General features: G+C 35.3%; 1 protein-coding gene across 1 annotated transcript; it reads right to left on the bottom strand.

Annotated features, from left to right (window-relative positions):
• Nucleotides 1-2,689: 2,689 nt before the first annotated feature.
• On the bottom strand, nt 2,690-15,558 carry LOC134741704 (uncharacterized). The gene is made up of 4 exons (XM_063674600.1): nt 15,405-15,558; nt 5,389-5,595; nt 3,722-3,864; nt 2,690-3,373 (listed from the first exon to the last, which is right to left on the bottom strand). Exons 1-4 carry the CDS (start codon nt 15,489-15,491, stop codon nt 3,265-3,267), a joined length of 546 nt encoding a protein of 181 aa, XP_063530670.1. The 5' UTR covers nt 15,492-15,558; the 3' UTR covers nt 2,690-3,264.
• Nucleotides 15,559-25,649: the final 10,091 nt, after the last annotated feature.

Below are 25,649 nucleotides of genomic sequence, written 5' to 3'. Positions count from 1 at the left end.
AGATTGCAAAATGCCAAACTTATACGTAGGACGTAGGTACTATAGGGCAAGAGAAACACTTGTAGGGAAGATAAACAATTACAGCTAATTTTGAAACAATGTCAAGTAATGCAGAAGAATTATAAAAAAAACATCCAATATAATTGATCTAGTTATAGTTTTCCCCTAATTTTCATTTTCTTATTGACTTCTATTTTATTGCACACAACTGTACTTACCTACTAAGACATTAAAAACGAAATTAAATGATAATATGTACTAAAAAATAAAAACGAATGCATAAATAAAAATAACTCTTGCTCCAGTCCAGGCAAAATAAACTGGGTTTATTTACCCCACTCTTTATTGGGGTACAATTATTAAACAAACAATTAAATAACAAATAAAGGTACGTTACCGTTATTTATTACAAATAAATACAAACAAATACCTACAATTTTTTATTTGAACTTTCGTTTTATAAAAAAGTATGAAAACACGAATTAGAAGAACTTTTTCCTAACAAGCTTTTTTTTTTATTTGTTAGCTACCATGTGTGACCGGCGACACGTGTGCAGTTCACGCCTGGGGATTGTTTCGTTCGCAATCAAGCGGAGCTCGTTGCTTTTGCTATGTGAATTTGTGTAGGCGCTGACCTGCGTTTCAATTTGAGCACAGGCGCAAATGACACAATGGCTCTTTGGAGGATTATAGGTACGTAATTACAAACCGGTATAATATTGTTCCTGATACATATTGTCTATCTTATTACTATACAAACATATACTTAAATCACTTAATTTCTTCTCTTTAAATATGTAAGTAACTTGAATTGCCTTTACATAATAGGTACACCCCAGCTTGGTACATTGCTAGATAACGACTCCTTAAGAATAGCAGTGGCACTCCGATTGGGGACCAGTGTGTGCGAGGCCCATCGCTGCAGATGCGGAGCAATGGTAGAAGCCAACGGACACCATGGTTTGAGCTGCCAAAGGTGCGCGGGGCGATTTCCTAGGCACCAATCCATCAATCAACGAGTTAATACGAAGGGCAATGGTGTCGGCTAGCGTGCCATGCATATTGGAGCCCCCTGGCTTGAGCCGTACGGACGGGAAAAGGCCGGACGGACTGACCTTGATTCCATGGCGGAGGGGGCGTTGTCTCTTGTGGAACGCGACTTGTGTAAGCACCTTTGCCGCGTCCCACCTGAGGCAAACCTCACGGTGTGCTGGCTCGCGCCAAGCTAAAGCACACCAAATACTCCGCCCTGGAATCAAGCTATGACTTCGTGCCGGTGGCAATAGAAACCGCGGGGCCCTGGGGCTCTGAGGCTCGGCGTCTGATTGGTGAACTGGGGAGGCGTCTACGGGAGAGGGGCTGCGACCCCCGCTCTGGGTCGTACCTGGTTCAACAGATCTCAATTGCAGTGCAGCGAGGGAATGCTGCAGGCATCATGGGAACTTTTAAGCCGGGTACGATGCAGGGTGGAGGCGCATATTAGACGTTTAGTTTATTATTAGTTTTAATTATTGTTATTTATTATTAATACCTTTTGTATTGTATTTTATATTGATTATCTTATAAATAAATATATCCTATAGGTAGAAGAAAATCACCAATAATTACCTCTCATTAAATTTGCATTTATTTCGAAATCTAAACTCAACGATTTATTAATGATTTTATTAGGTATGAATTATATAAGTAAATAAGATACAAAAAAAAACATGAACACGAAAACACACTTGTTTGTAGGCGCGCCATATTTCAAACAACAAATACTTAGCCTGGTATCTAGCCATCACCGTCACGATCGTCACGAACATTGGGCAAAGTTTGTTTAATATTCCGAGATGTCAATTAAGATTTTCATTTGTCTAACAAAAAATAAAAAAGTAATTAGAGAGCTACCCTTGAGAAAAAATTAAGAGAAGGATTTCTTTCAAATTAACGCCTGCGGTTGTAAAGATAATAGGTCCAGCCCGCGTTTTTTTACATCTGGAAAAAATATAATTCATAAATTAGACGGAGGAAAATGGTCCGTTTGTTTGTCTAATGTTATTTAAATTTTCAAGGTTTTTTTAAGATATAGATATAGCCAATTTTGGGTACTTACCTACCGTAATCTCTCAAAAACAGTGTAAAATAAAATAAAACTATGAAAACTGATTATATCGCGTATATTGAATTTATAATACATCCCGACGTTTCGATACCATATTGGGATACCCTCCTACAATTTAGGAGGGAATTAAATCTTCTCGGGTCCGAGGTGTAGGGTTGGAGCCGGCGTAGTTTTTGTCGCGTATATATATATATATATATATATATCTTTACTTGAAAATAGTTGTATTGTATAACTAGCCTTATGAACCGATTTTGCATGTACAACCAGCCTTAAAGTTTTGGTCTATGATGGTTCATTATTTTTAGTATGTAGATATTTTTGCACTTTGTAGTTTTTCCTCAGTCACCCGTTGACCACGAACGCTGTAAAGGGTTCGAAACGTCGGGATGTATTATAAATTCAATTTACGCGATATAATCCGTTTTCATAGTTTTCTTTCATGAGTAACTATCGCGGTAACCGAAGACAGTATTAGTGTAAAATAAATTTGGATTGTAAATTGAAAGCAATATGGTAGAGATAGCTAAAATTGTAACCCAGAAGTCGTTTTAAAAGTAGGGCTTAAAAAAATACGCACACTAAACTGGAAACGCCTTTTATTTCCATCTGTAAAATACGATACAAAAATAAAGTTTTCCGAAATCAACAACCATTAAGACAGAGTAGATTAAAAGATAAGGTTAAGGCATAGATTTATTAAGAAAAGTGATTTATATTTCCTATTTAGACATAATTGTAATCACAATTCAAAAGGCAAAGCAAATAAATAACCATGAGAATGATAATCTTAAAATCCTAAACTTACTACTTAACTACTAATCTTACAATGACATTATGATAAAACATTTTTGATACAATTAATGACAATAGTACTAGCAGTAGTAATAGTAGGTAGTATTAATTTTGCAGTCAGATAACAATATTTTTGTTAAAAACTAGTGTGTGAGCCAATTCGTCAAACATTGAACTCCTTTATGAGCACCTTTATTACCTAATAGGGATAAGCCTAGGATAAGAACATGAAAATGATTACAGGTACAATAATATTTTGCACAAGATATACTATCATTAAGGAGTTTAATTCATCCGTAACATTTTTTTGAGGATTCCAAAATGTAGAACGATGTAATAGGAATGTAAATGACAGTATAAATTTAATGATAAATCCTTTTATAGGGAATGCCGTGAGGTCCTTCGTGTTCTAATTCGTCTTCATGTTTTGGTTTTGGTACGTAAGGGTTTTTACGAGGGTCTGCATTTAATCTGAAAAAAAAAAAAGAATTCAAAACAATGCTGGCGCTGGACCTGAGTTTAATGTATAATGAGATATTTATTACATTTTCTTGCTTATTTGAGATGTTAAAATTGTGAGGTCCATATTTCAAACTGTATTAAGGCTGTATAACTGTATTAGAGATAAGCGTGTTTCATGGAAATCCATAAGCTTTGACATTTGGTCTAATATTTAAGTAAATGATCCGATAAACAGTTTTTTTATCAATTGCCCAAGTTGTCTTATGTACACATGTAATAAGTTTAAATATTCGTAAAAAAGGATTTTATTTATCTACAAATCTTATTCAAATGAATTAACAATGCGTATACCCTCACTTGTAATGTGCTATAGCCTGGCCACAGTCGACGTTGTACCACCAGTCGCAGGCGAACTTCTCCTGGTCGAACAGGGTACCGTTAGTGCAAAGGAAAGACGCTCCTTGGTGGCCTTCTCGCCCGTCGTGGCACACGTGGTACGCCTGGGAAATTAGGAAACAATATTACTATATTATTTTTAGTTTACCCGTCTTTAATTGATTGTTTTTAAATAAAAATTGTTTGGCAATGGCAACCTCCATCAATCAATCTGATTCTTACACAAAACATAACGGTTTTTGAGAAATGACTGATTTGAGGATGACTCACGCTAAACCGGGCCGGGGCTGGGCCGGAGTTTTCGGCGCTTCGTTTTCTATGGAAAGCACCACGTGATCACCGATCAGCCGTGATAGAAAATGACATGTCGGACGCCTTGGCCCGGACACGGCCCGGTCTAGCGTGAGTCATCCTTTATCTAGTGCTTACTTAGGTACCGAAAGATATAGTGAAATTAACGGAATTCAACAAAAACACGGTGTATAATTTGTATGTTTGAGAATTACCTACAAATGATATTTAAATACACGTTATAAAATTAATAATTAAATCAGCAGATAGACACACAAATTATTTTTTCATTAGAATTACCTAATACATACCTATGTATCATATACATAGTTAATTATTAAAATATTAAAAAATACCATTGTATTTCCGAAATTATTAGTTATTCCATATTCTTTTTAACCGACTTCAATTCCTAGAAGGAGCAGGTTATGTATTCAGGGTTTTTTTTAAATATTATGTTCACCTAATATTTTTAGACACAAAGCTGATTACTATTGACCGATATTGTAATGTTTGGCTACGCCGGTACGGCTTCAAACATATCAGCTGGTAACGCATATACTTAAATAGGATAACATTTTATTTTCTTTTTTGGTTTCGGTTTTCTTTTTTGTATTTTTTTATTATTATATTATATTTGTTTACAATTGTATATCTACTTAATATCCGTAACAAATTTTCCTTTAAATAAACCTTAGACTACCTACAAGCTACATCACAATTTCTCAATTTCCTGTTTGTTAAGTACCAAAATAAACAAAATTATAAGTGCAACTTATTAAGGGGCAACTAGTCTGGGTCCAACCCTCGAATGTTCAATGTTGTTTTAAACCGTTAACTGTGCCCGCGGGCTAGGCACTTGCTGGACCTTTTGTGTCTGGGTTGTGTCCGAATGGATAATTAATCTGTGGCCCGGGGCCAGTTGCATAGGCCCATTGCAATACGAAGCTTTGTTTGTATAAACAGGCCTGGAATTTTTAGGCGTGGTTCCAATTCCATTTGTGGTCTACGGCAAAAGGAATAAAATTTTAAATTCGTCACGGAATATTATATGCGTTTGCGTTACATTGGCTGTTATATTAACGTTATATGTACCTAACATATAAGTAATTATTAACGTTATTATTTTAGATGTTTCCACAGCGTATATTTTAGCTTACGGTTATCCGCCAACGATCCGTAGGCTGTATGTTTGTTTGCTACAGTGATGTAGCTAAAATCTAGTTTTGTAAAAATCGAATACTACCTATTACGAATACCCAAAAATTCGAAATTTATACAATTTCATCAGTACACTTGATCGTAATATAAACAAGTGCATTTATTTCGATATTTACCTGACATCCAGTCTCTACATTTGCGTACATTCCAGGGTGTACAGGCACATGAGCACAAGAGAAGCCAGTCTCAGGAACTGCATGGTAGATAGGGTAGTCCACGCCGGGGATTCCCGGCACGTTGCGCAAGTCTTGCGGCTTCTCGTGTTCGCGAAGGGGCTTGCGGTATACAGCTTGCTCATAACGGATAGGGTACTGCTCGTAACTCTGAAACAAAATGTATTCTTTTTAAACGTAAATTTGAGAATTGGTAGACAATTGATACTTGCAAAACAGTGAACATCAAGTACTGTACAAGTACAAGTACAAGAAGAAGAAGAAGTACTGATGACAAGCAAATTACATTTATAAATAACTTTGTCAGTTCTAATATCTATTTCGTTTTATTAATAACTTTTGTACACCCAACAGCTAATTGCACGGCCACTTTATGAATGAATTCATTCATAATATGTCCATGCAAATTTGCTGCTCGCTACGCTATAGGTACTGGTCACTACCAGACATCGTAATTTAAATAATCGTCAATTTTGTAGCAAAGAGAAGAAATTATTAATTGAGGTTGAACTCTTTATTGCAACACAAGCAGACAATAGGTCTAAATTAATTATTTCATCTGAAATTGTGCGTAGGTGTGTGTATTATAGTTACCAGTTTAACGCAACAATGCTACACTAAATTGCTACAGAATTGACAATATCTGATCATTAGACACAAGTAAATGTATTAGGTATGTGTGTGACCTATGTCAAATGCTAAAAATTCAGTACAAAATTGAAATTGAAATAGTTATTTGTGCAACAAGAGAGGAAAGTTGGTTTTTCTTGCGAGTGTTTATTTTGAGTCTCGAGAAAGCGAAAGATTCTATAATTGAATCACGAGCGAAGCGAGTGATTCTAAGGTAGAATCTTGTGCGTAGCGAGGGACTCAAAAACACGAGATGTAAAATAACTTTGCTCTCGTGTTGCACACATAATTTTTCACCTCAGTAGTGAGAACACTTTGAGTTACTCGTGAGTTACTTTGACTTTTATATTCGAAATGGCGTAACTTTATAACTGGACATTGTATAAATTTATAGGTATAAATTGAACTATGTTGTAAGATAATTATTATAATTAAGTAATAATATTAATTTTCTGTGATTTGGCAAAATTCGACTACTGTTAGTAGCGAATCAAGCCAATATACAGTGCATGTACACCTGTATAGGTAGAATCTTGGTGAAACAAACTCAAAATATTGTACCCAAGACCTACATATGTAACCCAATATTCATATGCAAATAAATCATTCATTCATTCAACATATTAAAGGTTAAAATGTATTTCGAATTACACAGAATCAACAGAAAAAAAAAGTATTATAATATGTACGATACGATAAGATACGATACGATACGATACGATACGATACGAGACGAGACGAGACCGGACCGGACCGGACTGGACCGGAGCGGACCGGACCGGACCGTACCGTACCGTACCGTAATGTACCGTACCGTACCGTACCGTACCATACCATAAAAAAATATATATAAGTATGAAATTCATGGCCTTCACTAAATTAAAAAGCTACATTGTTTCACTCCCTGGAGTGAGGAAAGTCGCACTTTCCTCACTCCAGGGAGTGACGAAAGTAGGCTTGTTCGAGCTGCTGAGGTGAAAATGTTTATTTCAGGCACAGTTCCCATATATTATAGTGTTAGCACAAACAGAAGGTCAATTAGGTAAGTCACTATAATAATATATATATTATAATATATAATTTATTTCGTTTTGTTCATTTTATAAATTGATGAATCTTTACATGGTTACCTTTACAATATTATTTACACTATAATAAATGAATAAAATACGACTTTACTTTAGGTCGATTTAATATGTGGCATATGTATCAATTAAAATCAAAAATTACGAAATAACAACATTTAACCTGGCAAGATATAAATCACAAGGCGACATTGACTTACTTATATAATGGTTACGTATCACAATTAACTTTCTAGTTCATACGAACAGAACTAGTTCCATAAGTCGTAATGAGGGTCTATCTGTAATGTAATGTATTTATGCAACTTCGCATCGTACTGTCGCAATCAGATATATCGCAGCGGCCGAGGTGCTCAAAAATATCTGAACACGCACCTAGCGCCTTGACAATAGAGGCGTGTTCAGATATTTGTGAGCACCTTGGCCGCTCCGATATATCTGATGGCGACTGTACACAATTTTGTTGTTCTATTGGTGAACGAAGCGAGCGAAGATTGGTGAGCGAAGGTTTAGGTCGCGGGAATTCGGTGGATGCGAGCGGCACAGGATCGGTCGGAGTGGCGAGCCTTGGGGGAGGCTTATGTCCAGCAGTGGACGTCTATCGGCTGACATGATGATAATGATGATGATTGGCGAAAGTTTTTTTTGTTTCATTAGTTTTTATTGTAATTGGATGGAAGTGCTATGTTAATTTATAAAGTAAAACATGTAGGTAAAGAGTCCCCGGCAAGCTCGGCCGAACCGAATTTCACCTTCCCATACAAACGGAGTCGTTCTCATATTAAAACTACGTATCGGATTGTAACGAAAAACTAAATAGTATCTAGGTACTATAGTAAAAAAATACAGCGAATTACAAGCTTCGGATGAAGCTATATACACTAATGACAGACTAAATATACCTTATCTTATTGTAAATACAAAGTTTCAGAGCAATCTAGCTAGTCGTTTTAAAATGAGAGCGTAACTACGTTTGTATGGAGAACGGAGCTAGCCGGGGACTTTTAACTAATTTAACAAATTAAAATGTCATCTGCAACAAGTACGAGTCTTAAAAAGCACTTTTAATCATATCCTCCTAAGGACCAAGGTCCTACCTATAGTACTTATTCAGTTCAATAAAATTAAAATCAAATTCAATTGGGACGGAGTTGCTTTTGCTTTGTTTCGTTCAGTTTTTAATCAATCAACTCTATTTCCTACATCAAGTTTCAGTGGCAAATTTTGCATTTTTCATTTGTATGGCTGCCCTATGCTTAGGAGGATAGGGAAGTATATTAAGTCTTGTACTTGAAAAGACGTGTAAACATTATCAGAATTTAAATGGCTAATTTTTGTGTAGCAAACAAATTTTTCTTAAAATAACATAATATGTTATTTAAAGCAAAAAGTACAAAAACTTATAGTATATGTTTTTGTATGCCTTTTTGTACGAACTTTTGTATTTCACTTTTATATCCATATTATAAATTCCTAACCTATGAAAAATAATATTCGAAAATTAGTGCACAGTTGACAAATTTGGTAGGTATACACTTTTTATTAATATTAAAGTGTCTAGTATATGTACCTATATTAAGTACTAATACTGACTGTTCATAAAAAAAAATAAAGCAAGAACGCATTTTTAATTTTCGTTAAATTTGCAAATAAATGTAAATTGCGAAATTGATCCCTCTAAATAACTAGTCCTACATCCAGACAATTGCAAAACAGACCTTTCGAAAAGCCCTGCGCGCGCGCCTCACGGCCGCCCGGCGTTGCGCAAACGGCTCAGGCTCGTTTTGGAGTACTTTTCGATATATATCACAGAGGTAAAGTTTAGTTTAGTTATTAAAAAAGTAGATCTTGACATATGCTTGTAAAATTCATAATATTATGAATTTTACATGGATATCTACACAAGAATATTAAGATCTACTTGTTTTCTTGCCGGATTCTACTTAAGAACTATTATATGGAAGGAATGTAATTACATTATTATTATTATTTAACTCTACTATTATAAAGTTGATGCTTAATTTTAAACATATTAATAACGGGTCACTCACGTGTTTTAAGTCGAAAAACGCTCGACTTGTTTCGACTTAAAATACGTGAGTGACCCGTTATTAATATATTTAATATGTTTGTGTCTCACGGATGTTTTGCTATTAAGAAAGATGCTTAATTTTATCGACTTGTTACGAAATTAGTATTTAATTTGATTGATACTTTATACCGCCAACACTGTCAGACACTATTAGTAGGAATGACTGTCATGAATAAAAAGTAGATGTCACAGTTAGTTATCAAAAACAAAAACAAAATTAAAAAAAAAAGAAAAATCAGAAGTAGCTAGGTTTCTTGTTAACGTCAGGTATGAAAAAATGTAAATTAATATCCAGCAACGCTTAATATTAAACTTCCCCTGAGTGAGAACACAGAAGAACTTAATGTCGGGTAAGTATTTTATTACACGCTCACAAACTTTTAATTTTCTTTCCTATTACTTCAAACTTCAGAGTCTTAAATAATTAAACTAATGATTCCTGCCGTATTTGTTGATGTTTCTTTATTCGAAACTTTGAAATCCGGGTAAGAGGGCTTAAAAATGATGGTAATTAACAAGTTTTGACATAAACACAAAATACTTTGAAAGAAATATTAGGTAAATTGAATTAGAACTGATACTAAAGTATCAGTATCGGTGAAGGAAAACATCGTGAGGAAACCGGACTAATCCCGATAATGCCTAGTTTACCCTCTAGGTCAGATGGCAGTCGTTTTCGTAAAAACTAGTACCTACGCCAATTCTTGGGATTGGTTGCCAAGCGGACCCCAGGCTCCCATGAGCCGTGGCAAAATGCCGGGACAACGCGAGGAAGATGATGACTAAAGTATCGGTATAACAACGGTTTTATTTTTTATATTTCTTAATATACTTAACTAGCAACATAGGTATATTACTAAAATAAAATTATTAAATGTATCTAAATATTACACAAAATGGCAATAATGATAAAACTGAAAGTCGCAGGGAAGAGATTTATTTTAAAGACTCGCTTATTTTATGCCATTGCATTACACTCAATAAACCACTGTTTGAAAAGTAGAATCTTGACTAATCTTGAGCGGTGATTTTTAAAAGCGTCCAAATGAGCGCTTAAATTACGAGTAATCATTCTAATTTAATAGTTCATCCTACCAGCCAACATGAGGAAAAAACTCAAATCTCGCATTAACTTACTTTGCAACTCTTGTGGATAAAATGCAACTTTTTCGTTCAGCTAGAGTAGTAAAAAACCGGTCAAGTGCGAGTTCGTTTAACTCGCGCACCGAGGGTTCCGTACAAACTTTCAATTTTCTCATGTAAATAGAATCACGAAAGACTTTTATCCAGAAGTATACTAAGCATAATTGTGTACAGCGCTATCTATCGGCAAATTGGCTAACTAATTTGCGCGACCTGTATGTATGTTGGGTTTTCAGGGATAATTCCATTCATGTGAAATGATTTTAACAATTTTTGTTTTATTTGAAAGAAGGTATTTTTAGTGTAATCTCATAGACATTTCAAGTATAACATACACCCCACCATAAAATGGGCTTAAATTGCAAATTAAATTAGAAAATGTTTTATGATAATTAAAAAAAGTTTTCAAGATAGAGGTGTAATTATATTTTTCCTGTAATATTTATGATAATGGTATTATTATGTAAAAAAATATAATTTTTCGTTGGTAAACTTCGGAGATAAGGGGAGGGGGGGCGTTAATGGTATTTTTTTACATTTTCCTTTATAAGTCATTTTTTTATTTCTATGAAAACAAATAAAAAAATGTTTTGTTATGTTCAATTCGACCTTTTTCAAATGATATCCCACTCGACCTAGTAACTAGACTTTGAAATTTTGCCCCCTCTTTATATTGGGCATTTTTCATAATTAATAAAAAAAAATTACACTTCCAATGTGTTTGGGTTAGCGTTGTTCATAACTATTCCAAATTTCAAATCGATAGTCAGTTCAGTAGTTCTCGAGATATTTAGCAATGTGACAGACAGACAGACGGACAGAGTCGCACCATACGGGTTCCTTTTGTACCTTTTTGGTACGGAACCCTAAAAATAGTCAAAACCTATTAAGGCTTATTTACACATTGTAAGCAAATTTTGTAAATAGGCGTATAGGCATAGCGTAGGTATAACTTAAAGGAAACCTACAAATTATTAATTTTATTGTTCTAGAGAAATACCACGACAGAGTTTAAAAAGACTAAAGCAAGCTATAAAAGATCTAAACCACTTATAATCATCTCTTTCGACATAAATAAACATAAATATAATATTGCATTCTCAAGATTCATACACTTCTAAAAAACACTTCACTCCCGGTTAATGAAAACGACTTCCGAGATCAAACAGACACTCGCTCATAATTCAATGAAAGCCTGAAAAAACCTCGTTCGAGGTGAGAATTCGTAAAATTACCCCTGAATACCAATTCTGTAGCGACTCCAAGTTTGAAACAATTTCCACTTTGAACAGCTTGATCAAAGAAATGAAACTAAAAAACAGGCCTTCTGGTACGAAATTCAGAGTAAATTCAACCAACAGTAATTTGCCTTTGAGGGCTCTGGGAGGAGAGAAAATTGCAAAAGTTAGTGCTCCCTTATGAGAAGGGAGTTACTGCTACTAGATATTTAAAGGTCGCCTGCGCATAGGGGACATATTAATGATGGGTTTTCAACTTTCTATAGGTAATAGTTGCATGCCTATTTTTTGTAGGTAGAGAGTTCTGTGGCCTAAGATGGGTTATCAATATCACCATTATGTATGTTATAAAAGCATTCTTAGAAAAGCGAAACACGTGTCGAGATTTGTCGTATTGGTATATAGAGGTTCATTATACCAAGGGTATTTTCGCAATAGCAATTGGCAATAAATACTGACAACATGCAAAAAATAAGCAAAATTGTCCCCATTGCTACCAATCAATCATAGCGTAATATAGCGCAACAGGAATTCAAAGGATAGAATCTCGACAAAGATAACAGTCCTATGACAACCCTGGTGTCATAAACCAAATACTTTGAATTAAATTTTATGTTTTAGCAAAAATATATGTACTTAAAGTTGTAATTTTTTTATACAAATTATTTTATATGCTTGGTTAGTAATTTTACTTTCGATTGAGACTTCAAATAAGCACTCTGTGTATCCCGACCTTAATTGCCATAACTCTGATTTAAACGGCAATTACCAAAAGTTTACTGTTTGCGAATTATGAATCGCTTTTGTGAAAGTTTTTAAAATATTAGGGGCCTCGTCCCTTTGTACAATAGTGAGTTTTATTTTAAAATTGCCATTTAATACTTGTATAGTTTCTTCAGATTGTAATTATAATTCAATGTTTTTCAAACTTTTGACGGGACCCATTGGGATGCAATGGGCGTTGCGAAAAATGTTCTCATGTCACGGGTATACCTACTCACAGATTTAAAAACATTACAGAATTAATACAAAACAGATTTATAATGGTAAAGACAGTTAAAAGTTCTAATTTGATCTGACCCTAGCCCTCCCTGGTAAAGATCATACATGGAACAACTTACTGAAATATGCATATTTAACTTATTTAAGTATACATTACGTTTAATAAGTAGGTACACATATAGTCCAAACTCAATCCTGCTCCAATTCCCTTACCAATCCGAATCCACTTACAAGTTACTTACGCATGTGTGGACAGCCGCTATGTAGGTAACATTGCTTTTTAGAGTTCCGTACCCAAAGGGACCCTATTACTAAGACTCCACTGTCCGTCTGTCTCTTTGTCTGTCTATCTTTCCGTCTGTCGTTACTCTAAATCTATGAAAGCGATATGAGTAATCATGTCCTACATCCAGCAGTCTGTCTACTACTAATCTAAGAGCTAGTACCGCCTCTCTGGTACCTTTGTTTTCATGGAAACCATATTGGTCGGGGCCTAAGTAATTCTCTAATATGGATCTGATTCGGTTCTGAATTATTTTGTGCGAGATTAAACTGAGGGTTCTGTGTTCTTCACAAAGTAAGGTTTTAGGTTTCTTGGGCAAAGCTCTGCTACTATTTTACTTTGTTTGAAATCTATTGGGATCTGGCCTGTGGTAGGTATGTTTTTGTTTCGTCATGTTTTGTAAATCCGGCTAAACAACTCATATTTGGAAAAAAATTTTGGTTACGTCCTTCTTCCTACAGGCGATAGTGATATGGTTCATAATAATAATTTTGATTTAGTTACATAATTCAAGATTCATTACTCCTTTGCCGTCCGCCGTACGTTAGTTAATTAGCCTCCTCGTAATTAACATCGGGAGCAATTTATAGGCAAGGACTTTTCGTGAAACTTAAAGGCCCATTTAGATTATCGTTTTATTTCAACATACACAACCGTATATCTCCAGAAGTTTGTTCATGACCGAGACTTAATCTAAGAATTAAAGTTTATTCCTACTCAATGGAAGAAACATTTAGGTTTGTATAAAATACATGAAGCAAGCATTATGCAAGTTTCTTGTACAAGAATCGGCAATTACTGAATGCAATTATTGTGTTTCAATAATAATATTCAAGAATTGCACCAAAGAGTTTACACATGGACAATATTCATAAAATTGAATTCAATTATCGAATACAACAATTGCCAGGAAATAATTTCTACCCTCTTTTGTTTACATTTATGACATTATAATATTGCAAGAAAAGAATTGAATACAAGTATTGACAAGTCTTAACCTTTTTGTTGTACGATATTTATGAGATATTTACGTATTGCTGCAATTATTATATGTATTTGCAGTCGCAGATTTTCATTCAATATTGGACGTTCGATGTGACTGGTAAAAATGAGCAAAAACGTGTTGAAATTTGGTTCTTTCGATTTGATCAAATTTATAGAAATATTTAAACAGACCTTGAATGTTTGCCGGATAAGGAAAAGAATAATTGTAAAAATCGAGAGGACCGCAATTTTGCACTATAAGCATTTTCCATAGAATTGGGGGTAGAACGTTTTGGGCCTAAAAAAATTATTAACAAAATTAAGTACTTAAAAACGTTATTTAAAGTTATTTTTCATTTCTAATGCTCCAAATTTGTTGTTCTAAAGAATGTGCAGAAAGTGATAAGTTTCTGCACTAGAGCAGTTTACTTTGTACGATTTTTTCTAAATTTTTAACGATAAATGAATTTGTTAGGTATATAATTTTTATTCTGATATTTAACTCCCCATTTCATAAATAAGAAATACTATAAAAATGTACACTTCCTCATGTTTTAAAAAAAACACATGCATTTTACTTTCCTCGTATTCGAAATGAAAAGTAGTGTTTAATTCGGGTGAAAGGCATCATGGCAGCCTCTCTCTCTGCGTTCAAGCGCCAAACTACCTCGGCAGAAATGAGTGCCTTTCATCCCTTGCATTGTTTAAACTGGATACGCACGAAATCCAGGATAAGGTGGAGTGGCAATTCTCGCATTCAATCGACTTTCTGTTTCTGTTTACACCTATTCCATAATTGAATTCAAATTGCTTTGAATATGAAAGAATATCACGTTAGGTTTAGACTTTAGACTGAGCAATTTTTTATTTCCTCAATTTTATTGTATGGAATGTGCAAGAAAGTTGTATAATGTAAATGGGCCTACCTACAGTTCGCACATTAAATTATTATTTTTCATGATAGTAGTGGTGGTCTTCAGACTAACCGATCAATTCGAACAACGTGATAATTACTAGTAGATACGAGAACAATACGAGATCTAATAAATACGTTAAAGTTTAGTTCTCAATTAGTTATCTTTTGCAGTTCGATTCGAGAAATCAATTGTCATTTCACGCTACAATTATTGTGACGTTTTGGGATATCCATTAGATATCTAAGTAATATCTTAAGTAAAATCTTAGAGATCTTTTAAGAGGACAATTCGAACAATGATCTAGATATCAACTAGATATCCACTAGATATTAAACAGAAACAATAACGAGATATTTAAGAAAAAAGTTAGTATTTTCCTCGCGTTGGTGTGATGAAAATTTTGTGTTTCACTCGGTGGCAAAGTTTGTTTAAGCATCATGCCTTGAAACCCTGCCATCGCTTAAGGTTAACGCTTTTGGAATATTCCGCTTGCTTGAGTATCAATATTTTAACGAGTTTAAACAACTTTATCCCCTTATAAAGCAAATAATTTACTATTTCAGGTTTCTTAATACTTTCAGGTACCTGCAAATATGCAGCGTCCGACACGAGCCCACAGAGCAGCGCGCCGGTCAGCGCCCGCAGAACCGCCTTGCCCATTTCCCCGCACATTTTGCCTACGAGTAAATCTTAACACTTATTTGCACAACGGCCGCAGAGAGACTGGTTGACGCGCGCGCATGTACGACCGGCAAAATTGTGGTAGGAGTGTTTGGGGGGTAATGTTTAATAAAACATGTCAAACGTCAGACACGCCCTGGAGCAGCATTCGGTTTTAGAGATTTATATAAAAACCGATTGTTGCATGCCGTGGTCTTTTATTTACTTTTAAGATCCTTCCTCCTCCTCCTCCTTCTCGATCCTTTTAAGATTTTTATATCCGTTTTGTGCGTCTTCTTTATATTTAACACGGTTTATTTTAATATTTATGAGGTATTATGCCTTTGCTATTTTTAACCTTATTATAATAATAAGGTACCTTACCTTGTAAATACAACTCAGTGATAGGTGTTAGTAGAAACGGCTGCCGGTAGGTATTCTAATTAACTGCCCACTAATATGGAAATCTATTGTAATATTTATTATTTATTCGTTAATACACATTTTCCTGAGTAAAAAAAACCTGTTTCAAACATTTCTTTACTATTTTCTGAGTTGTTCCTTATTAGGTAAGCTTACATCAAAAGTGCGTGTAAGCCATTTTCCAAACCGAAACCTATCCCCTATAATTTCATCGTAATGCCATCAACCTCGTGAGGTCAGTCGATGAGGCGGTGTGGCCGGCGGCTTCATTATCCACTCTTGCGCAAGTGAACGGCGCGGAGTTGGCTAACATCCCGGCTAACATGTAGACGAGCAGTGGCGAAGATTCGCGAACTTAAGTGATTAGGGATACTTAGTTTCAATTTAAAACGTAGTTCACTTGCTAGAAGGCTTATTCTGATGTAACATTACGTTAGGGATTTCTGGTTGACGAAATGTAACTTTTTATACTGATAAATCATATCCGTAACAAATTCATAACCTGCTTACAATCAGAATACGGTTATTTGACTTTGTTATTTTACGTACATAGTCCATCACACGTATGTACTATCAGCGAAAATATTAAACGCCAATCTACCCTAGTGCGCCTAAATATAAATTGAATTAATAATTATACATATTTATATGAAACATGATATTCCAATTACACAGAGCATTAGAAATCACAAAATTTGGAGCTATTTTCGACATTTCGAGTGATCTAATTGTAATGAACAATAATAATAATAATATGTAATCCACGGTCTTCGACCCAATTACTGACCTAAAAATATTTAATTCCCCTTCGTAAAATAACATTTGTTTCGCTGGCTGAACTCTTTCCCAGAAATAGAAGATTTATTAACCCACTTTTCTAGTAGCAATTGTTTTCTATGAAGGTCTGCGACCTTCATAACCTACCCTAACCTACCTAACCCACTCTAAATAAATAAATAAATTCTAACCTACCCTAACCCACTTTTCTAGTAGCAGTTGGTTTCTGTGAAGGTCGCAGTTCTAACCTTTTTTTTGATGCAGGGGTAAATTCATTTACGCATCTCACCCCCCGGGCTGGGAAAGCCCATTGGAGGGGTAGTATGTGGGACTCGCTCCTCCCAAGACTCCCTCTAGTAGTCAGAGGGAGAGGAGGAGAATACCCACTAACATCCCCTGTGGCGTTTTCGTCACCTGCCGTTGAAGGGAGGCGCCATGTGATCGCTAGCATTCTAACGACGCCTCCCCGGCGGTCCTGGCTATTCTATGCCAGGATACCCACTCCGAAGGAGGGGAGAGTCAGAAACGCTTGACTCTCCCCCCTATGGCGTAGAGCCAAATTCTGCGGATCCCCGACCCGCTGGCCCTACTACAGGAGAACGCCATTTACGTTGGCAAATTGCACGCGTCTTCTCCCTCTCCGTCTGCGCCGGTTCGGGAGCGCATCCGCACTTTCCTCGCGCTCCCTTTCCGCTACCGCAGTTCTAACCTAACCTAACCCATTTTTCTAGCAGCAGTTGGTTTTCGTGAAGGTCGCAGTTCTAACCTAACCCAATTTTCTAGTAGTAATTGGTTGCAGTAAAGGTCGCAGTTCTAACCTAACCTAATCCACTTTTCTAGTAGCAGTTGGTGTCAAACAAGTAATCATCGAATGAAATGCACGCACACGATTGGCTGCTCGTGTCACGTGGGCTGTTTTCGCTCCGCCTGCAATCAAACGTTACCCACCTTATTATATCAGACTACCATTCCTATAATATGCTTAGATGTTTTTTCTACCAACCAATTTTTCAATCTTGCTGACCAAATAATAATTTATGAGCTCAACTATTTAGTATTGCCAGCAATTTTTTTGTAACCTGTTGAAATGATTTAATGCCAATTTTTTTGCAGATCAGTTTTAAAAACGGCTGATCATTTAATTACTTCCTGTTCTTAAGTATAAACAGGAATATCAAAAAGAAAAAAAAAACGTACAGACACAGATACTGGTAGTATTGAACTCATAGGGCCAAAATTCAAAGTGTCGAGAACGTTTGTATGGAAAAATTACCACTAATGTATCCTCTTAAGTCACTAAGTACAGCACTGCAATCCACCCTTTATAATGCCCTAATAAAACCACTTGGTGCCGAGTCAAACAGACAATCATTGAAGTACTTACATATTATGTTTCTGTACGCATTTAATTGCATATCTTTTTGTTTGTTAAATGTTATACCAGTTGGTAGGTATTATACTCGTATCTAGTTAATTTTTTGTTACTGCTGCAACTATAGTATACATGAACAACTTTACTTAATAGGTACTATTGACGCCTTGACGGTCACCGTAATAAATAATCAACACAATCACGTCAACGACGAAGTAAATAAACGCGGTATTGTTAATGACTGTACGAATGGAATAAGCACTAAATGCGAAATTACGTGTGTTGTTTAAAAAAATGAATTCATAACTTGGCATGTAATTATTTCCTTCAATAGGTAAAAACGAGCGAAACTGTTTTCATTATTGCAATTCAGGTTACTTTTTAAAGGAATATTTTTATAATGAACGCAATAAGTATCTTAGGAGTATAGGTATAACAGTGAATACAGGTTAGCAGTCTTTCGAATTTAAAAACATAAACTAGTTCTTGTCTGTGGCTTCGTCCCCGTTTTATTAAAATTAAAATTATAAATCAGTTATAATTTTTCGTAAACAGTTACACTAATTACGGCTGTTATGGGTAAAATTACATTACTATAACACTGTAACTGTGGATCAGTATTTTGAGATCAACAATGCCGCCACCATAATAACAAAATTATTTTTTCAGCACATATGTAAAGGCTCTATTTAACCTTCAAACACTGATGAGAAAATTACACTTTATCCACAAAAGTGGCAAAGTGATTTAATTGCAATTTTTTTTATTGGTGGAGTTAACATTTAAGTGATGATTTTGAGTGATAAGTATTAAATAGCATTCATTTGGATGTGGTTTGTAATGTTTTAAGTATTTTGCTCGCGATGGGATGGTGAAAATTTTGTCTTTCACTCGGTAGCAAAGTTTGTTTAACCCTGGTGCCTTGAAACCCTCGCAACGCAACGGCTTTCACTTTTTGAACCCCTTTTTATACTTGTGATTAAATATTGGATATTTCGCATGTTCGGATATAAATATTAGCTCTTTTCGCGAGGTATGCAATGAAGAATATTTGTATTGAACAAGAGGTCAGGAACTTTGTGTAAGTACATACCTACTCAACTGGCGCCTCTAACTCAACCTATTACGCAAAATGACGGAGTCTAGGTAGTTGAACTCTCGCTTTCAGTTTTCACGGGTAGTTGAATTCGCTCGTTACACTAATCTCTAAACACATTGCTCGTTAAAACTTAAGCGTTATAGGATAATACATTATTAACTTTATCCACAAAAATACGTAACTTATTGAGTTCCAGAAGCAATTGGCATAATGACAGCAACAAAGAATCATGGAAATAATGGTTTACAAAATAACTTATATGTTAATATGATTTAAAAAAATGGCCCAATTTCAGTATAAACATTAGAATAGATAATATAAAAGAAAACATAAAATAAGATTAAAGTGCCACGAAATGGCCTCATCTCAGCATGTTGCCGGTGGCTTCCAGCGCTGATCTACCCATCAGGTGAGAAGAATCACGGAAGGTAACAGACAAAAAGAAAAGAGACAAAATAACATACAATGAACAAATAGTTAAATAAGAAAAAGATACACAGCAAAAAGATACAACATAACGATTAAATTAAAAATTATTTATATGAAACAAGCATCGTACTTATAACGTTACACCAAAGATAGCTATAACTCCGTAATAGATGGATACAATCTAAGGAAAAAATGTGCCTTGAAAATCAAGTTGATTCTCATTCAGAGGGCGCTACTAGCTTTGGCCTACTGTCGTATAGAGATGGCGTTGACGGTTTCGTTTGTTATTTAACAATTCTAACGCATATCAGTGAAAGAGTATGTCAAGATCATAAAAATAATTAATGCAAATAAAAAAAATCATTTATCCATATTTATCCATATATACATTTTATCGTCTTTTTATAAATCTTAATTTTTAGTTTTAAAGTGTGTCGACAGATGGCAGTGAATTTACTGGGGTTACAAATTTTACTATGACAGTGTACCGCTCTAGTATAAGTTACTCTATGGTAACACTCAGTTACTGTATCGGTCCGGTCCAACCATACCTTGGCTAAACATTACAGCTACATATGCAACTAGCGCCAACGGTAGCTACACGAACTAAAACAAGGACGTCTGTCAAACCAAACCGATATCGAGCGTTCATGAAATCAATTTTATATTATTTATTTATTAACAAGACAGCATCAGAGGAAGACGAATACTAACATAATAATATTCTAATAAGTATGGCGTGTCAGGAATGATAAACCCTAGCAAGACCAAAGGAACAAAACACTTGTGGTAAGCATAAGTAAAATACAAACTACAGACAGCTCGTACCTATCAAGTCTGTAGGGTTCCTGGTTAAGTTTGTGATCAAGTAAATACTCATGAAATAAAACTATGAAAACGGATTATATCGCGTATATTGAATTTATAATACATCCCGACGTTTCGAAACCTTTACAGGGTTCGTGGTCAACGGGTGACTGAGGAAAAACTACAAAGTGCAAAAATACCCACATACTAAAAATAATGAACCATCATATATAAAGTCTATGATGGTTGTTGTAGACTGGTTGTACATGCAAAATCTACAAAACAACAATATTTTGCCAGAATGTCCAATCAATCAATCAATCAATAATAATTTATTTCGAACAAAAGTCCATAATGTGTTAGTAACATACATACTAATACTTAAAGCTAGGGTTAGTACAAACATAACCTTAATACAGAATTTTACATAATGGGGCATGTAGCTACACCCAGTGCTTTAGCCACGGTGAGTCCCACCGGTCGGCCAACGTGCAGAGGATGGTATTCGAGCTGGCGTGCCATCGCCTCAACAGCGAGCTACACCGCTTCCTGATGATCGCGTGGAAGCCATCGATCTGTCCCTCCGCGAACATACCCGATGCACTACAGTGTCGCGGCAGCCCGAACACCACCCTGTACGCGTGGTTGTATGCTGTACCCGCAGAGCGCTGTATGCCCGCTATATGCTAGTTTGCACTAAGCTCCGCGAACGCCGTTGATTGTGGGATTCTTCTGGACTGCCCGAGATGGCCTGAGATGGGTTGTAGAATCATTCCAGACACGCCATCCTTTTGTCTGTGTGTCATTATATGTTTTATATTCGTTTATCTTTGGTGCTGTCTTGTTTTGTTTATGTTAGTCAACTTTATAAAATTGTTTTATGGTTTTCATAATCAAAAACGAATTGGAATTAATAAAATATTAGATTCACTCACTTCACTTCTATCCTTATGTTTGTCAATTCTGTCATTGTCATTAAATTTAATGTCGTGTATAATGTCGTGTAGCTACCACTGTAGGCCGAGCACATGATGGGCGCGACAGTATCTCGCCGCGAGATAGAACTACCCGTCTTTTACTAACTGTATGAATTAAAGAGGGACGGGTAGTCTATGTCGCGGCGAGATACTCTCGCGCCAATCATGTGCTAATCCGGCTGGTGCTATAATTATGCTTATAGTTATGCACGCTTATTGTCGCGCCACGATATGGTCCGACCGGACCGGTACATGTTCGATCGGTTGATCCGTGTAATTCTACAATACTCTACGGATACACAAACTCCATTGGCTTTGCTAGTCGATAGGGCAAGTACTCGTGCGAGTAGCATGTCTCCCAATGGCGTCCACAAACTAGTAAACTAAAGCAACACCGACCGAAACGAGTATAGGTTACATGTTACCACGGATCTAATATTGCCATGGAAATGTCATATTTTTTTCTATTATACCGATTAGTATACGACCTATCATATTATACCTAAAACGTATGTACCTAAATGATATTCTTCGTTTTGGTCCTACCAAATTTTGTTTAGCTGTATTAACAGAAACGCAGAAAATGTTTAGATCGCGATCAACCCTAACGGTTGCTATTGCCAGTTAAATAGTACCCCCACCCCACAATCCTGAAAGGCTCCCATAAATATATGGAGTCCATAATAAATATATTTATTATGTTTATTATTGTAGGTAGATTCAATTTCCTAAATATGGACTAGGTACATAATATGAACCACACGTGAACCACACTAACATCGCACTCAACTGGAGGTGTAAAGTAGGGTAGGGTCAGTTAGAACTGCAACCTCCCACCGTTCCAACTTCAGCCAGTATTGAAAAGGTTGGTTAGATTAAGACTGTGCCCCTTAAACAACCCGAACAAATTATAATTAGTCAGGTTAAATAAAATAAAACTATGAAAACGGATTATATCGCGTATATTGAATTTATAATACATCCCGACGTTAGTCAGGTTAAGTTAAGTAGTATTTGTTGGAAAGTCTCTCTTCAGGGTGAAATACTTTAAAGCGCACAAAACAGAAAAGGTAGTTCAAGCCGCCTTGTATTAATCAAGAGCAATGTAAAAACCGGCCAAGTGCGAGTAGGACTCACGCACGAAGGGTCGGAATGGTACGGATACCATTACGCAAAAAACCGGCCAAGTGCGAGTCGGACTCGCGCACGAAGGGTTCCGTACCATTACGCAAAAAACTAAAAAAAATGACGTTTGTTGTATAATCCCACTTAAATATTTATTTTATTCTGTTTTTCGGACGGACAGCGGAGTCTTAGTAATAGAGTCCCGTTTTTACCCTTTGGGTACGGAACCCTAAAAATCAATCATATTTGCAACATCATAGGTAACCTAACACAAACGTACTAAGTTAAAGTTGACTCGAAAGAAAAAAAATTGCAGCTGTTGAGGCAGTAGGTAGATATAGGTATCACCAAGATAAATTTTTTAATGCAGCTCTTCTATGGAGTGTGTATCTATGTTCAGTATACGTAACATCGGTCGGAGTGAGTTAGTTCTGAAGCTAATTCTCGCAGTTTAATAGTTGTTCACGTTATAGAGCCGGATGTTTGGGTACCAACTTATAAAGATAAAACATCGAAACACTATTAGGTACATTAAGAAGATTTGGTACCTAAATGTACCTGACTGACTGATTTATCAACGCAGAGCCGAAACTACAAAAGATAGAAAGTTGAAATTTGCACACCAGGTTGCATTATTTATAAAGTTTACAAGAGTTAAGAAGCGATTTTGAGAAATTCAACCCCTAAGGGGGTTAATAAGGGGATGAAAGTTTGTATGGGATTCAAGTTTTATTTTAAGCTAGGAATTTGAAACTTTGTAAAAAGTTATTTTATAAAAATACAAGAAATTGAATTCCAGTGTTTCAATTTTCTTTTTGCGAAGGCATATTATTATTATTAGAACACAAGAAAAAAAAATCAGAAATTTTAAAAATTCATCCCCTAAAAGGATTAAATAGGGTTGAAAGTTTGAATCCATTACAAATGCTTTGAAACTTCTTAGAAAGACATAATAGCCGATAATAAAAAAAGGACATTTCAACATTTTTGGAAATTCAACCCCTAAGGGGGCTTAAAAAGGGGATGAAAGTTGGTATGAGGTTCCAGTTTTATTTTGAGCTAGGAACTTGAAACTTTGTAAAAAGGTATTTTATTAAAATAAAAGAAAACTAAATTTAGCATTTTTGTGATATTCATCCTTCAAGGTGGTGAAAAAGGAGTTGAAAGTTTGTATGGAGAAAAGATATATTTTTGAGTGCGGGACTTGAAACTCTGTACAAAGGCACATTATTAGAATACAAGTAATTTCTGTTTTAAAAATTCATCCCCAAAATGGGTTAAAAAGGGGTTATATTATAAGTTTGTATGGGATTCAAATTTTATTTCAAGCTAGAATCTTAAAACTTTGTAAAAAGATATTTCATTAAAAGAAAAGAAAACTGAATTCGGCTTGCTTGAAAATTCATGCCCCAAAGCGGTTAAAAGGGGGTTGAAAATTTGTATGGAGGTCAACCATTTTTTTTTTAGTACGGGACTTGAATCGTTGTATAAAGGCATATTATTAGAATACAAGAAAAAATATTTCAGCATTTTTTTAAATTTGTAAAATTTAAAACCCAAAAGGGTTAAAAAGGGATTGAAATTTTGTATAGGGTTAAAATTTCATTTAAAGCTAGGAACTTAATTATATCGATAGTGTACCATTTACGATAGACGTACCTGTCGTTGCCAATTTTCGGCTTCTTTTTAGGGACACAGTCATCTATGAATTCTATAATTCGCTCCACTATATCATTCTCTGGCTCGCGTTGTAATATCAGTGGTAATAGTATCCGAAACAAATGTATCAGTATAGAACGTTTCCGAACGCATCTTTTAAAAATTGATATGTAATGTAAAATGGGTGACCCCGCCCTCTTTGCCTAGAAGCTGCCGCAACGCTAAGAACCATATATGTAAGAAAACCTAATTATTTAATAAAAACAAGTGTTAATACAAACCGGTGTTTACTTAAAGCTTACACTACTACATGGCGCAGTCGAAGAAGAGCTAAGCTCCTACTAAAAAAGAAGAAATAAAATAATATCAAGACAAAGAAGATATCAAGAATTCAAGATGTCGGGTATAGAATACCGCATGCCGGCACCGTTAAATCTCGAGGTAATTGAAGAGTTATATCCGCAATGGCTTAGATTTAAACAAGCATTCAGAATATTCGTGTCAGCGGCGGGTTTGGAGAAGATCACGGAAATCAGAAAAGCATCAGTTCTACTTAACTGTATCGGTCAACCGGCGCAAGAATTATATTTTAACACGTTAAAAAAAGAAAATACAGAAAATTCCGATAAATTAGAAGATGTAATAGCACTGTTCTTAATGATCACAAGCCACTGGAAACCTTACTGAAAAAATCGATACATGAGGTTCCATCGCCCCGACTTCAAAGATTAAAATTAAAATTACTCAAATATGACATTGAATTTCAGTACCTTAAAGGTAAATTTATGTATATTGCTGACCTTCTGTCGCGTGCTTTCATGTCTGGTAATGAAACTGATGAACCATACATGTATGATGTCATTCACTGTGTCGGCCTAGCAAATAACTTGCAGTGCACTAATGAATTTAAAAAAGAATTAATTTCTGAAACTAATAAGGACACAGAATTGTCAAATCTTAAAGAATTTACTAAAAATGGATGGCCAGATAAAAAGCAGATTCCAGATAACATGCAATATTATTTTAAATTCAAAGATGATATTACTCTTGATGAAAATTTGTTGTTTATGAATCATAGATTATTAATACCTAAATCCTTACGCACAGACATAATTAAAAAATTGCATGAAGGCCATCTTGGTATGACTAAAATGAAAAATCTAGCTAGAAGTATGTATTATTGGCCCAAAATTGATGAACATCTAGATAAGTTTGTAAGGCAGTGTTTTGTTTGTCAAACATATCAAAACAACAACACAAAAGAGCCACTACTATGTCACAACATCCCAGACTTGCCTTTCTCAAAACTAGGAACAGACATAATGGAGTATAGAAATAAAAGCTATCTTGTGATATATGATTATTTTTCAAAATGGCTAGAAGAAAACCAATTAGTAATAAAAGCGCCAAGTCTGTCATAAGTAGTCTAATAGATATTTTCTGTATATTTGGTGTACCAAGTGAGATAGTCTGATCATGTTCCGTTTGACTCACGAGAATGT

This window comes from Cydia strobilella, chromosome 5 (genome assembly GCF_947568885.1).
Source record: "Cydia strobilella chromosome 5, ilCydStro3.1, whole genome shotgun sequence".
In the NCBI taxonomy this organism is placed as follows: Eukaryota; Metazoa; Arthropoda; class Insecta; order Lepidoptera; family Tortricidae; genus Cydia; species Cydia strobilella.
This window is presented reverse-complemented; position numbering and strand designations above follow the sequence as displayed.

What these genes read in the sequence shown, in the direction of transcription:
- LOC134741704 (XM_063674600.1), bottom strand. Translation starts at nt 15,491, where the DNA reads ATGTGCGGGGAAATGGGCAAGGCGGTTCTGCGGGCGCTGACCGGCGCG. An exon ending in CGGACGCTGCATATTTGCAG is followed by an intron (nt 5,596 to 15,404) that starts GTACCTGAAAGT and finishes ATTTTGTTTCAG; the next exon opens with AGTTACGAGCAGTACCCTAT. An exon ending in ATGTAGAGACTGGATGTCAG is followed by an intron (nt 3,865 to 5,388) that starts GTAAATATCGAA and finishes CTAATTTCCCAG; the next exon opens with GCGTACCACGTGTGCCACGA.